At 44.9% G+C, this 15,345-nt stretch overlaps 1 protein-coding gene and 1 non-coding gene across 2 annotated transcripts; one reads left to right on the plus strand and one right to left on the minus strand.

The window, feature by feature from the left end:
* Positions 1 to 1,834: 1,834 nt before the first annotated feature.
* Positions 1,835 to 1,967, minus strand: LOC129403054 (small nucleolar RNA SNORA51). The gene has a single exon (XR_008629044.1). It is a non-coding gene; the product is annotated as a small nucleolar RNA SNORA51 (small nucleolar RNA).
* Positions 1,968 to 3,618: 1,651 nt separating this feature from the next.
* Positions 3,619 to 4,581, plus strand: LOC129401861 (olfactory receptor 7C2-like). The gene has a single exon (XM_055124775.1). It carries the CDS (start codon positions 3,619 to 3,621, stop codon positions 4,579 to 4,581), a length of 963 nt encoding a protein of 320 aa, XP_054980750.1.
* Positions 4,582 to 15,345: the final 10,764 nt, after the last annotated feature.

A 15,345-nucleotide genomic window follows, 5' to 3' on the forward strand; every position in this document is an offset into this window, starting at 1 on the left:
TATACATATATATATATACATATATATATATGCCTAACTCTTGGAGAGCCCAGCAAGCTACTGAGAGTATCCCACCTGCCTGAGGCAGAGCCTGGCAAGCTACACATGGCGTATTCGATATGCTAAAAACAGTAATGATAGGACTCATTCCCATGACCCTGAAAGAGCCTCCAATCATTGGGAAAGACGAGTAAGGAGAGGCTTCTAAAATCTCACGTTTGGGAAGAAAAGAGACGTTACTTGCGCCCACTCGAGTAAATCGACAAACAACGGGATGACAGTGATACAGTAATACAGGTTAAAGATGGTTGACCTTTGACATTTAGGTCATTTTTGCATTGTATTTTTCTGCATGGTGTGTATTCACAAAATAATCGCCTCACTCTTGCCATGTGCCTTGGTTGTCAGGCCATTTTCCCAGCCCTGAGAGCTGATGGTGAACAGATGAGGAAAGGAGAAAACTGGGGCCAGAGTGGTTGGTGATCAATTGTCGTTTATTCAAGTCTATCCTCCTCCACCTCCTTACAGTCTCACTCACTGCCCATACTTCTCTTCCAGCCCACTCTCACAGCCTAGTGATAGAGAACAATCACCAAGGGTTGGGGGTAGCAATTGCACATAGGTGAGGCAGCACAATCAACATATGAAAGCCCTTCCTTCAGGGAAGCTCTGCAAAGACAAAGATCTCATCCTGCTAGATCTGCTCAAAGGCAGAAATTCATCTAAAGGGCACATTTCTCCTTTTCTTAGTCCATAAACATTAAATAGTCCCCTTAAATTTACTTCTTGATAATATGTCTAGTCCTTTTGTAAGCACACAGTAAGAGCTTAAAGGGTGGCTCTCCTGGGAACATCTCGCTACAGATCACAGACTACAGTCCTCAGGCCAGATTAGTCCTCCTAAACCTAGCAGGGTCTTTGTCCAGTCACTTCTCTCTGGGTCATGACAGAATTCATCCACGACCAGGCTCTTAACTTATTATAAGTTTTATGGCACTTGTCTTGTACTGTTTTAATGCCAGGGTAGCTTACAGCTTGCCCTGGGTCCATCCACTCTCTTGTCTGGACCCTGATTTTGGGGTGCTAGAAACTAAGAGCATCTGAGGTTTAAGTCAAGTAAATATGACAGATGCCCCGGAGTAGATATTCAGAGTTTGTTAATTCCCAAATTATGAAAGCATAGCATTAACTCTCTTCCTGTGTCTATATAGAAAGAAGATTACTCCAAAGTAAAGTATGCAAAGGACATAAGGGAAAGAGAAAAGCAACATTTCACTTTCAAAGACAAATCCAGAGATCTCTGAAGAATTTGACAAGTCACAGGTTAGTGGAAATGAGTGGTTAACAAATAGGGGAAGCAGAGCACAAAGGAGAAGGTAAAGATGAATACAGAGGAAATAGGAGTGCTTTGGGAGCATTGTGATGGGTATTACTCAGAAAACCTAAGCTCCTTGGGGCAAGGTGAAAGGCCTGAGGAGAAATGGCAAACCAATTTTAAACCTAAAATGTTTAGAACTAAAATTGAACAGCATGGCACACATTCTCAATAAGCATCTTTTGGTTTGTTTTGCAGCTGCATAATTATTGACCTTGTCTTTTCTAATTTCTGTCAGACTATTAAGTCTTCTACAATAAAAGATTATATATACTCCTGTGTAAAGTAATATTATCTATGCATTTTTTCTGATATCTGAATGGTCTCCTGCCCCACACTTAACATCTGAAATTTATTAGGGAATGTTTAGATAGAATTTGCATCATGTTTTTAACTGATAATTAGTCATGAAAAATCATTTGTACTTTTATAAAGACCCTAAAGTATCTAGAATTTTCCCCATGTCCCCCCATTCACAGTACAGACCAGGCAAAGTGTCTGAACTGAGGTGCATATGGGGTGGATTTACTGTGTCTCCTTTTTCAGTACAGTCACTGTCATCCTGTTGCTCATTGATTTGCTTGAGCGGGCACCAGTAACGTCCCCATTGTGAGACTTGTTGTTACTGTTTTTGGCATATCGAATATGCCACAGGTACCTTTCAGGCTCTACCGTGCGGGCGAGATACTCTCGGAGGCTTGCCGGTCTCTCCGAGAGGGGTGGAGGAATCTAACCCAGCTTGGCCGCATGCAAGGCAGATGCCCTACCTGCTGTGCTATCGCTCATCTCTATAATATGTTACTAGAGAAGTTTCTCTGATTGTGTAGAGCACCCTTTTCATTACAGTCAATGTAAAGAACACAGCCCATCATAAGCCCCAGGAAGCCATATCTAGAATATTTTAATGCAAGTTAAAAGATGTGCCCTAAATTAAGATAAAAATTATATTAGATTACAAAATTCTAAGACTACTCCCTTGAAAGAGAAGAAGAATGGTAAGAATTCTAACTCTTATCACAAATTTGGATAGTATTGTGGAACTTTATGCTAATGCAGGGGGACCTAAAGATAAACAGGTGCCTTAAGCTGGTATGTTAATATAAGAAGAAATATATTAAAATCAACAAGGAAATGTGCGTGCACACACCTCATGGAAACAGAACATTGAAAGGCTTTCCTGAGAGAATGCCAGGTCATCCTCATTGAGCAGCTGGTAGCAGTGGCCCTGCCAGTGCAGTGCTAGTGTGGGCCCATTGGCCTGAGACTGGACAGCAGGGGCAGACCCGTGTGTGGACTGTCCCATCAGACACAGGAGCAGCACCTGGGAGAGAACTTCAGTGACTCCCAGTGAGAGGGAGACATGGGATGTAAAGTTTCTGTTCTTCACAGAAATTAGGCTGAACATCACCGCACATGCATGGACTTGTCGTACATAGTATTTGCCAGGACACTCGCAGTGTCTGGGGGTATCTTGTAAGGGTTCCAATGCACTGAAAAAACAAAGACATTTTGGAAAGTGAACAGCATTTGTTATTGTGATTTTGAAATTATCAGGAGTGAATGCATATGACCAAATTTTTCAACGTGGATAGATAGATGGTTGATAGATTGATGATAGGTACCCAATAGATGTAAGCATACAGATACTTAAGAAGTAGAAAATGCTTGAAGTAACCGTCTCAGTGACTAGAGAATCTGTGAAGTTGAGGGATCCACGTTCCCAAACATGCTGAACACAAAGACTAAAGTCGCCATGGGGTTCTGGAAAGGGGTGATTCTGAGAGGCCCATTACTCAGTCAGCACTGCTGGTCCTTGTGGGTCCATCACCCACCTAGCACTGCTGCCCCATATAGTTCATCACCCAACCCAGCACTGCTGGCCCGTGTGGGTCCATGATGACTACGTGTGCTGGAAGTTTTGTCAAACCACAGAGCTTGGCTCCTCACCAGGCTCACTGATTCAGTAGATTGGGTGGGTCCAACCTGTGCACTTCCACTGGGTTCTCACACAGTGTGAAGGTGCAGGACAGGGACTACCTGTGAGAACCCCCGAATGAATAGTTTTCCAGGAAGCAAAGGTAACCACAACACTGTCAGTAAAGACTATCAATCACTGGGCCAAACCATTTGACTTCATGATTTCCCTGGGCCTGGGTTTAAGGTGTTTTGGTCATTCGGGGATGTTTATTTGGAGTGAAGCTGTGTTATTTTCTCCCTCTCTTCTGGGCAAATCCAGCAGCTCCATGGAGAGAGGAAATCATACCCCAAACAGCAACTTTGTGCTCCAGGGGTTTGCAGAGGAAGGAGCCCTGCGGCATCTGCTCTTTGGGCTGTTTCTGTCCATGTACCTGGTCACGCTCTTGGGGAACCTGCTCATCATCCTGGCCATCCTCTCAGATTCTCGCCTCCACACAGCCATGTACTTCTTCCTCTCCCACCTGTCCTTTGCTGATTGCTGCTTCACCTCCACCACCATCCCTAAGACGCTGGTGGCCCTCCACACACAGAGCAAAGTCATCACCTATGCAGGGTGCCTCAGCCAGATCTTTTTTTTCATTGTGTTTGGATGCCTGGATAATTTGTTCCTGACTGTGATGGCCTATGACCGCTTCGTGGCCATCTGCCACCCCCTGCACTACACAGCCATCATGAACCCCCTGCTCTGTGGGCTGCTGGCTCTGGGGTCCTGGGGCATCAGTGTCCTTGGCTCCCTGCTGGAGACCCTAACCCTTCTGAGGCTGTCCTTCTGTACAAACAGGGAGGTCCCCCACTTTTTCTGTGACCTCTCTACGGTCCTGAAACTTGCCTGTTCAGATACCCTCCTCAATAACATAGTGGTGTACTTTGTGACTGTCATCCTGGCAGTTGTTCCTCTCTCTGGGATCCTCTTCTCCTACTCCCAGATTTTCTCCTCCATCCTGAAAATCTCATCAGCTGGAGGCAAGTACAAAGCCTTCTCCACCTGCGGGTCTCACCTCTCAGTTGTCTCCTTGTTCTATGGCACAGGTCTGGGGGTCTACCTCAGCTCGGCAGCTACTTCATCCTCCAGGGCGAGTCAGGTGGCCTCAGTGATGTACACTGTGGTCACTCCCATGCTGAACCCCTTCATCTACAGCCTAAGGAACAGGGACATGAAAGGGGCCCTGCAGAGACTCCTCAGCAGAGTGGTGCCACTCAGAGGTGAGAACATCCCGGGCTGCTGGTGAGCAGCTAGGCACAGGCACCTCGCCTCCTTCACCCAGGATTTCCCCTGGTTTTACTTGTACTGAAGCATCTCTTCCCTCGGATCTTTTTCTGCCCTGTTTTTTCCCCTTCAGATACCTTGGAATGCCTTCTGCACTTTGGAACCAGTCGTTTTAGCTTCATAAGAGCAGAAACTGTTGCTTCTCTCTGTATTTGACTTGATAACAAAATGGACCAAGGGCCTAGGGGATAGATCGGTGTCTAAAGCACCGACTTTCCGAGTGTGAGGCCACCGTTCCTCTCCCAGTGCTGCCACAGGCACCAAGGTGGTCCCTGCTGCTCGGCTGTCTGTGTTCCTCTGAACCACAGGCATTCTCCAGACACATCCAGCTAGGTGTGTGCAAGCACCACTAACGAGTGTGACCCCAGAGAGCACCACAATCAGAAGGTGTGCAGGCACAGTGGCTGGAAGTGAGACTGCCAGTGAGCACATGTGTGAGTATCTGCAGAGCACCAGACAAGAATGTGTGCACGCACCACAGCAAAAGTGGGAGCAGCGCTGTGAGCACAGCATGGAGTCCAGACAGTGCCTCCCCTCCAGATGATTTCTCTGAGTCGCTGCCTGGTCCCCTGACTTTTCAGAGCATATGTGCAAAGAACCTGAAAAAGTTAGTGGCTGTGTTGCCAGAGAGTGTCACTTAATGATAAATTTCCCGTTGAGCACCAGTCTCGCCATTTACAAGAACATTTATTGGCTTGTGACGTGTTGCCGGAGGGAACCAAAGTCAAAGTCTGCTCTTGGGGAAAGACGTGTTGTGGTTGTTATCGTATTAGAGAAACACAATTTCCTGGACCTTCTCCAGTTCCTTGCGAAAATAAAAACCTAAAGCATCTGCCAAACGTGGGCCCTGCAGTCCTTCCACCCCAGGGAAACTGTCAGCCCTTGCCCACCTGGCTGCCTCCCACCAGGTTTCCAACACACACGTGAAGAAATGGAGACCCACTTGCGATCGTTTCTGCGCCTATGTCTCTATCACCACCAAACACGAAGAGGGTATGTGTGTGTGTTCTTGATCGGGCCAACAATGGGTCTCCTCCCAGCCCCCTTCCTGGCCTCTTCCCTCCTCTCTGAGCGGCAGAGCTGGGCCTCACAGGGCATTCTCGCTGCCTTCCCGTCCCCTGGACACCTCTTCTCTTGGGCCATAGAGACTGGTAGAGCTCCCTCAGGCTGGTGAGAGGACAGCAGGTCCAGCTCCCACTGGGACAGGTGTTAGGTGATGGCTGCTCTGATGGAGTTCCCCAGAACATTGGTCATTGTGTGCAGGAGGTCACTGGGTGTGGGAGAAGATGCTGAGAATCCCCCAGACTTTGAGAGGGAAGGAGTCCAGCTGAGGTCCAGGGGAATTGAGCCACACTGCATTTGACTCCTGAGCACTTGCCCTCAGATATCTCCAACCTCTGCCCCCTCCCCTGGCAAACCTAGACTGTACCCTCTCCCTTACATTTGATGGTAGCAATATGATGGCTTGTACGGTGTAAGTGTCTGGTACAGGAAATGAGGAGTTGGGAGCTAGAGAAGGAGGAGGAGGGGCACCTGCATGGGCAACTCTGGAGATATGATGAGAGTCCACACTGCATCCTGTCACCCCCTGTTTTTAAAGCTGCCACTTAGAAAGAAGTGCTTCTGCAAGTCGGCCATGTCCCACAGCTCTTATGGGACTTCTAGATGAGAGATGCAAAAGCAGGCCTTTTCAGCGGGGCAAAGGGCCTGTCACTAAACATCTGCGGGGTGGTGATTTGGGAGCTTGCGGTGGGAGAAGGAGGCAGTGCAAGGTGCGGTCTGTAGAGCACTCACAGAAACCAGTCCATGAACATGATGAACTATGTCTTCTGTGGGCAGATGGCTGGCAAGAGCACGATGACCATGATGACCAGCCAGGCCTGGGGAATCTGGCAGCCCAGTTACTTTGATCTCATGCACCTCTCACCATTGACATGTGGTGAGGAACAGCTCCTGATCTCTCTAGAAAACTTGAGTTTAATTTTCAATGACAGAGCGAAGTGTGTTCCTTCACCATGCTATCATGGGTACATTCATTCTTGGCCTTGCTGTTTCCAGAGGAAAATGATAGTATCGAGACACCAGTGTGGAGATTAGCACTTCTTGCACAAGAGCAGAGACTTGGAGACTCAGCATTTACTACACCCCTACTGTGTATCTTTATATCCCACACATGAGAGTGTCGTCCTGCATCTGCCTCTCTCCTTCTGACTAGCTTCACTTGTATGATACTCTCCAGATCCAATCACAGAGCATCAAGTTGCAGAATTTCATTTGTTCTTAGAGACCAGCAGTGCTCCATTAAATAAACATACTGTGGTTTCTTAATAAATTAAAACTATTAATTGGAGCTACACCACAAATCTCCACATTGATGTCTCAAAGCTATCATTTTTCTCTGGAAACAGCAAGGCCAAGGAATTACTGTACTTGTGATTTTATAGTGAAGGAACACACTTCTCTCTGTCATTGAAAACTAAACTAAAGTTTTCTAGGGAGATCAGGAGCTCTTCCTCATTGCATACTAATGGTTAGGTGGTGCGTGAGACCTAATTAAGGTAGCCTATACAATCTTTGATCTAGAAAAAATATATATACATATAACGAAAATTTTGAGTAAGCTTTAAGGAGGTTAGAATTCTAGAAGGCATGTAAGTTTGTAGAGAAAAAATATTAAAACTGAGGTCCACCTGACTTCTAACTTAGTCTCTTAGAGTAGGAAATATTTTCCTTTGTGCTAAGACCAGGGTCCCATGAGGAAATGGTGTGCTGAGAAGTAAGGATGACCATAGGAACAGTGCCTAATGAGCAGACATAGGTGTAGGATATCATTGGTTTGTTCTTTCTCCCTTGCCACAGAGTTTGGGCTTATCTGGTAATAATCTCTAAACTATTCTAGACTACATTGGTATGTCCTGCTCCTCTTGCCATAGGAACTTAGGTATATCAGTCACACCCATCAAAGTGCTCCTGAGTCACTTCCATTCCTTTGTTTATCTTTAACCACTTCTACCAGTTTATCTGCTCTTCCTCTAATCAAACTCTGTATATTTGTAAGGTCTGACCTTGCTAGGACAGTGTACTTGTATTGTAAGTTAATATTGCCTTGCTCCTCTCCTTATGTCTTTTGAATAGTTTACTTTAAAACAATATCCTTTTTTTATGGTGTATTAATATGCAAAACCAGTAACAAGCTGGGTCTCATTCCTCTGACCCTGAAAGAGCCTCCAGTACAACATCGTTGGAAGGATGAATAGGGAGAGGCTTCTAAAATCCCAGGGCTTAGATGAATGGAGATGTTACTGAGATCGCTCGAGAAATTCGACAATCAATGGGATGATGATGATGATGATGATGTGTAGGATATCATTGGTTTGTCCTTTCTCCCTTGCCGCAGAGTTTGGGCTTATCTGGTAATAATCTCTAAACTATTCTAGACTACATTTGTATGTCCTGCTCCCCTTGCCACTAGGAGCTTAAGTATATCAGTCACGCCCATCAACGTGCTTCCAAGTCACTCGCTCTCTTTTGTCTATATGTAATCACTTCTATGCTCTCTTCCCCAACTAGTTAATAAGCTCTTCCCCTAATCAGACTCTGTTAATTTGTAAGGTCAGACCTTGCTAGGACAGTGAACTTGTATTGTAAGTTAATATTGCGTTGCTTCTCTCCTCATGTCTTTCGAATAGTTTACTTTAAAACAATGTCCTTTTTGTATGGACAAAGAAAGACAGTTGTTAATATGCTTTGGTAACATGGGATTTAATTGGCTTCAGGTATTATTCACTCCCGGGCATCTGCTTTCTCGACTTAAGCCTTAGCTTCCCTTACTTCCTACCACCCCTAAAATCAGGGTCCCGACAAGGGACGGGACGGACCCAGGGCAAGCAGTGAGTTATGTGCTACCCTGGCATCAAGATGGGCCTGGCCAAAGTGCCTAATGTTTAATTATATGTTAAGAGATTGGTCATGGACATGTCATGTCATGATCCAAAAGCAACGATGAGACTAGGACCCTGCTACGGATAGGAAAGACTAATCTGGCCTGAGCACTGTAGTCTGAGATCAAGATGACTCCAGGAGAGCAATTCTATAAGCTTAATGAATCTCTTGCTATGTCCATACAAAATGATTAATATATGAATACTTATATGTTAGTTGGACAAGGAGAGGAGAAACACATCCATGGGATTCCGCCCTTGGGTGGGTGTCCTGCTGAAAGAGAATCTGTCCTAGAAGAAGCATCCCCCGAGGGAAAGAACTTTACCCCCTATTGATTGTGACCACACCTATGTGTAAGCCCCAACCCCTCATGCTGAGGGACTTAACTAGGCTGTGAGAGTGGGCTGAGGGCCAGTGCCAGGGCCAGTTCCAGGGCCATATCTGGAGAAGCTAGATTAAGATCCAGACCCAGAGGAGAAGGAGAATGAAGTAGCATGGGGGAGGAAGAAGCAGGAGGAGAATCAGAGGAGAATGGAGGTGGGAATGGAATAAACTGCAACTGAGAGCAACCAGCCTGGCCCTTGTTCCTTCCTTCACCTGCCTCATCATCGCCATCAACCTCCCTGGGATGGGGGAAGCGGCTAGAGACTACCGAACGTGGGCGGCGAGAGAGATAGAGCGCTGTGGCCCTGTGCCCAGTGCCCGCAATGTGGTGCCCTGCGTGCCCCTCTCTCCTTTCTTTTTTTGTGTTTACACAATGATTTTATATATATATATATATATATATATATATAATTGGATAGTCAGGCAAGCTACAGAGAGTATCCTAGGATCTCGGAAGAGACTGGCAAGCTCCCCATGGTGTATTTGATATGCCAAATACGGTAACAATAACAGGTCTCATTCCCCTGACCCTGAAAAGAGCCTCCAATCGTTGGGAAAAACTAGTAAGGAGAGACTGCTAATATCGCAGGGCTGGGAAGAACAGAGATATTACTTGTGCCCACTCGAGTAAATCGATGAACAATGGGATGACAGTGATACAGTGACAGTGTTCTTGGAGTTTTCATAATTGAGTCCATTTTCACAGGGACAATTCAGGTCTCTTGGAATCTCAGTGCTTTTTATCCTCATATATGGGAATTTCTTTTTCATGATCTTTTTAGCTATTGTTTCTTCATCACACTTGCTTCCTGTTCTTCAGAAACTCCAGTGATTCTTATATTGTTGAACTCATAGCTCTCTGGCATGCTGTTCATTTATTTTCAAATGATTTTCTGCCTCTGCTGTTTCCTAGTTATTTCCTTCTCATCTTGGATCTTTTGCTCAGATTTGGCATTCTGCTTTCCAGAGCTTCAATCGACTTTTTTCATATCACTTACTATGTTCTTCATTTTGATTATGGCAGGTTTTCCATTTTATTCTTATGCTTTTATTTTGTTTCATTTTGCTATTTTGGCTGCACCTTGTGGTTCTCCAGGCTTATTTCTGGCTCTGTGCTCAGAGATTACTCCTGGTGGGCTCAGGGGACTGTATGGGTGAAGGATCAAATCTGAGTTGGCAGTGTAAGGCAACACCCTACCCACTGTGCTATTGCTTGAGCCCCTTGACTGGTACCTTCTTGTGCTTTACTGATTGCCTGTTCTATAATTCCTTTGAACTCATTGAGCATCCTCATAATGGTGTCACTTAAAACCTTTTCTGAGGATTTACTGGTGTTGTTTATGTCTTCAGTGATATTATTTTCACTTATTGAGCTTGGTGGGCTTCTCTGTGTTTTCCCCATTGGTTTCCAAGTGTTCTTTTTGTGCTGGGGATGTCTTTTTAGTTAGACGCCGATCCCAATCCCCCAGAAGATGCCAAGGGATTAGGCTGGTGTTGCTTCTTTTCTCTGCTGATATTCACCAAATGACAGGATGGAAAACTGTGAGCAGCACATAACTTGGTGAATAGATCCATTGTGTGGCCATGCGCTTCAGGAACTGTGGTGTGAGCTATTTAAATAGTGCGGGTGTTGTTGAGATTAGCTGGAGCTAAGGTCTCTGCTTCGTATTCTGAATTAGGTCCAGTCTTATCAGCTGGAAGAAAACCTCACCTGGAATGGCAGATCAGCAGTCACCAGTTCAGGCACTGTGGTATAGAACCATTTTATATGGTGCAGTCTTCCTTTTAAAATTAATTTTGAGGGCCACATCCACAGTATTTAGCATCCACAGTATTTAGGGGCTACTTATGGCTCTGTTCTCAGGGATGACATCTGGGGATGTTCATGGACCACATATGGTGCCAGGAATTCAAACTTGGGTCATTGGGTATGAGTTAAGCACCTTAACACCTGTTTTTTTTCCCTCAAATCCTTATTTTAAAGAATTTTTTAGCAATATTATGTCTTAGATAACATGTTTCAATAGTGCTAACCTTTACAGTTTTATGTTCAAAGCAAAATGCTCTAGATAGTCCACCAATTTCCTATATGATATTGCCACCTCACTTCATTTCTCTCCCCAGATCCACCCCATACACCTACTTCCTTCACTGTTCAGTAATTTCAATTTTGTAATCAAAGGTCAAAGACTTTTTATTTTTCTATTCCCTTGTTTTGTTTCTCTGCACACTGGAGACGAATGGGGCTGTCTTGTATTTTTCCTTCTCTCTAACTTATTTCACCGAACATGCCCTTCAGTTTCATCCATGTTTCATCTTTTCTAATAGCTTCATAGCATTCAGTTGTGTATACAAACACCATAACTTCTTTATCCATTAGTGTTTCATTGGTTATTTGGATTGTTTCCATTGTACTAATCAATGCAATTAACATAGGTATGAATTTATCTTCTCAAATTAGTATTTTTGTGTTTGGGTACTAAGTATCAAGAAGTGGAATTTCTTTATAGTTTTACCTTTTTAACGGATCTCCATGCTGTTTGCCGTAGACTTTGGACCAGAGGTCATTCTCACTCACAGTGAATCAGGGTTCTTTCTTCATCACATTCCTGGTTGCTTTGTCGTTTTGTTTTATGTCTTTCTCACTGATGTGAGATAACTCATTGTCACTTGGATTTTCATTTTCTTTTCTTTCTTTTTTTTTTAATTTTATTGAATCACCATGTGGAGGGTTACATAGTTCTCAGGATTGTGCCAATTATACAATACTCAAACACCCTTCCCTTCACCAGTGCCCCTATTCCATCACCAACCACCCCAGTATACCTCCCGCCCCCTCCTGCCCCCCCTGTCCCCGCCCTTGCAAGTGATAAGTTTCACTTCGTTTACGCTTTATCTTGGTTACATTCTATGTTTCAACACATAACTCGCTATTGTTGCTGGGGTTCCCCCCAAAAAAGAAAAAGACAGTCCTATTGTCAAGGAATCATTTGATAGTTCTCCATTGCTGAGAATGTAAAGATATTAAGTCCCGCTGTTTGTTACATCACTTTTCTATTTTTTTTTCCCCTCGTCCCGCGCCACTGAGTTCACACCTGTTTAGTATTCACCACGCTGCCTGACAAAGGAAAAAAAAAACCGAAAAAGATGGTTATTTCCCATCATCAGCAGGCATGGGGCTCTGGCTTAGTTGATAGTCTGGTAGAAAGTCTGCAGTTTCTGGAACCAAAAGTAGTGCACTGGTATCGGCCCCGGCTTGAGATTCCACCAGCGTCCCGCTGTTCCATGTACATAATACTTTATTCCCTTGTATCCCATTCCCATGCCACCAGGTTCGTGTCAACTTAATGGACATCATACTATGGTTAATGCCACGCCGCGTTTCTTCCCAAGAAAGAAGGATATTTCTTCTCAGCTGGCGTGGGTATATGGCTTAGTTCAATCTAGAGAGATGGCTACCACTTTGGTTGCCTTCAATATTTCAACAAAAAACTTACTATTCTTGTTAGGGTTTCCCACCAAAGTCCGACCCGTTAACAAGGAACCATTTCATATTGCTGATGATTAGATGATATTAGGTCGTGCTGCCACAGCAGTGGCCCCGCGGTTTTGGGTTTCTGTATAAAGTCCAGGGAAAATTCTGCCTGAAATTCTATCGCTACAATCTTTTACCCTTTTATGGTGTTCATAAGATGGGAAAACCTGGAGAAATACCGGGCCCCCTCATGGGCGGCCTGGCGGAAACGCTCAGTTCACATACTACAAGTTGTTCAGTGGGCTTCTGGTGTCCAAAGCAGCTCCCTTGTCCTCCTCGGTCATACTGGAGCGGCGGGCGCGGCGAAGTGGGCTGGATTTTCATTTTCTGATAATGTCTTCAGTGTACCGAATGATGTGCACTTTTCCATACACCTGCTGGCCCTCCACATGTCTTCTTGGGGGAAGTGTCTCTTCATCTTTCTGCCCAGTGTTTGATAGGGTTACTAGAATTCTGTGCTGTTGAGCTTTGTGAGTGTCTTGTCTACTTGTCTCGAATACTCGCCTTTACCTAATGTATGGTATGGGAATATTTCCTCCTATCAGAAGGCGTCTTTTTATTTCAGCCTGAGTTTCTTTCACTGCATAAAAACTTTAATTTGAGGTGAGTAGAGAGATAGTCAGTGAGTGAGGTTTTGCCTTGCACACAGCAAACCTGGATTTATCATTGGCATCCCATATGGTCCCTCAAGCACTGCCAGGATTATTTTCTGCGTGCAGTGGCAGGAATAACCTCTGACCATCACTGGATGTAGCCCCCCAAAAATCTTTGAAGCTGACATAGTGCCAGTTGTTTATTTTTGTTCCTGTTATCTTTGCCAATGGAGTTAAATCATTGAAAACACCTTTGAGATTCATTTCTGGAGGACTCTGCTTAATTTTTTCCTCAATTTGTTTTATAAAATCTGGACTAATTTTCAAGTCTTTAATCTCAGAATTAGCTTTGTTGGATGGTGTGAGATAGGAATGCAGTTTCAGTTTTTTTGTGTGTGCTATCGAGTTCTCCAACACTGTTTGTTGAAGAGATTTTCTTTATAACCTCAGGTATCTTAGGTTTATTTGGGTTGCTCCCATCACAATACTCCCATTTCTCTGTGTTTATTTGTAACTTCTTTCTTTGTGTTCTGTGACTTGTAAATATTGTTTTTCTCTTCTCCTTGAGCCCTTTGCATTGTTTATTCAGAGCCATGTCCTTTTGTATCGGCACAGGAAGATAGTAGTAAATGCTATGCTTTTGTAACCTGGGAGTCATTTGACTCACATGATATTTTCCTTCTGGGCATCCGTTCTCTGGACCTAAGCCTCAGCTGCCCTTACTTCCTAGTACCAGCAAATGCAAGGTCCCAAGGAGGGACAGGATGGACCCAGGGCAAGCGGTGAATTATGTGCTACCCTAGCATTGAGATGGGTCTGGCCAAAGTGCCTAATGCTTAACTATAAGCTAAGAGCTTGGTCATTCAGGAGGTCTACACCACAGCTTGGAAACTGGCCTCACAGGCTGGGGGAAAAGGCAGCTGAGATAGAGAAGGGAACACCAAGTAGAGGATGTTGGGAGGACTCATTTGGGTTGAAGGATGCATGCCAAATGTAGACTATAGACCAAACATGATGGCCACTCAATACCTCTATTGCAAACAACAACACCCAAAAGGATAGAGAACAAAAGGGAATGTCCTGCTGCAGAGGCAGGGTGGAGTGGTGGGGGACGGGATGAGGGTGGTGGGAGGGATATTGGCAACATTGGTGGAGGAGAATGGGCACTGGCGGAGGGATAGGTGAAAGATCACTGTCTGGCTGAAATGCAAACATGAAAGTTCATAAGTTTGTAATTGTACATCATGGTGATTCACTAATAAAAATTTTTTAAAAAGAGCTTGGTCATGGACAAATGCTGCCATGATCCAAAAAGTAATAACTAGATTCCAATCCAGCTTAGGTTAGGGATGATTAATCTGGCCTGAGTGCTGTAGTCTGAGTCTATGGCAAGATGTTCCCAGGAGAGCTGCCCTACAAGCCACAATGTATCTTTTACTGTGTGGCCATACAAACATAACTAGTATTAAGATGCTGATGGAGTTTTTGGACCGAGGAAAGGAGAAAAACACTTTAAGAGGTATTTTGCCTGTGGGCAGTCAGGAAGGGCTTTGCAATACCTCTAGGTGTGTTTCCTTTGAACCTGGTGGGCCCTGAGGAAGGGCTTTCTTACGTTGATTTTGCTGGAAATAACTTGGGTCCAGAGAGACAAGTAGTGGGGGAGAGACTAGTGAAGAAGATGCAGAATCCAGAGAGCTGGGATCCAGGAATGAGGGGCTAGGAAGGAGGAGAAGCTGTCAGAGTCAGAATCCAAAGGTTTGAGTCTGAGTCAGAATCCAGAGAGGACAGAGTGAGCTCAGGCTGCAAAATGGAGCACAGAGATGAGCGGGAGAGACAGGAGGAGACGGGAATGAGGAGCAGTGTGAGACTAGAATGGGGAACTCAGAGAGAATGGGCCAGGTGCATGGAGAGAATGAAATAAACGGCAACTGATCAATCAACCGGCTTGGCCTTCATTTCCTCTTCCATCTGCCCCATGTCCTGGGCTGCTTCAGCTGGGTGAGCGGCCTGGGTCTGATTCAGAACCAGGCTGGCCAAGAGGAAGAGCTGTCCAGGGCCTCCCCTGGACGCCCCTGGCAGATTTTATTTACATCTCCCTAGCTGATTTTTCTAAGTTCCAAGCAGGAGGGTGCCTTCTTTATTAAACTTGATGGGAGAGGGTGGGGGATTAGCACAATGGGTTAAGCACATGCTTTGTGTATAAAAATAAAAAGAAAAGGAGCGGGCGAGGAAAGGGATGCCTCACTGCACCGAGCCAGGCACAGGGCCTAGG

This window comes from Sorex araneus, chromosome 2 (genome assembly GCF_027595985.1).
Source record: "Sorex araneus isolate mSorAra2 chromosome 2, mSorAra2.pri, whole genome shotgun sequence".
In the NCBI taxonomy this organism is placed as follows: domain Eukaryota; kingdom Metazoa; phylum Chordata; class Mammalia; order Eulipotyphla; family Soricidae; genus Sorex; species Sorex araneus.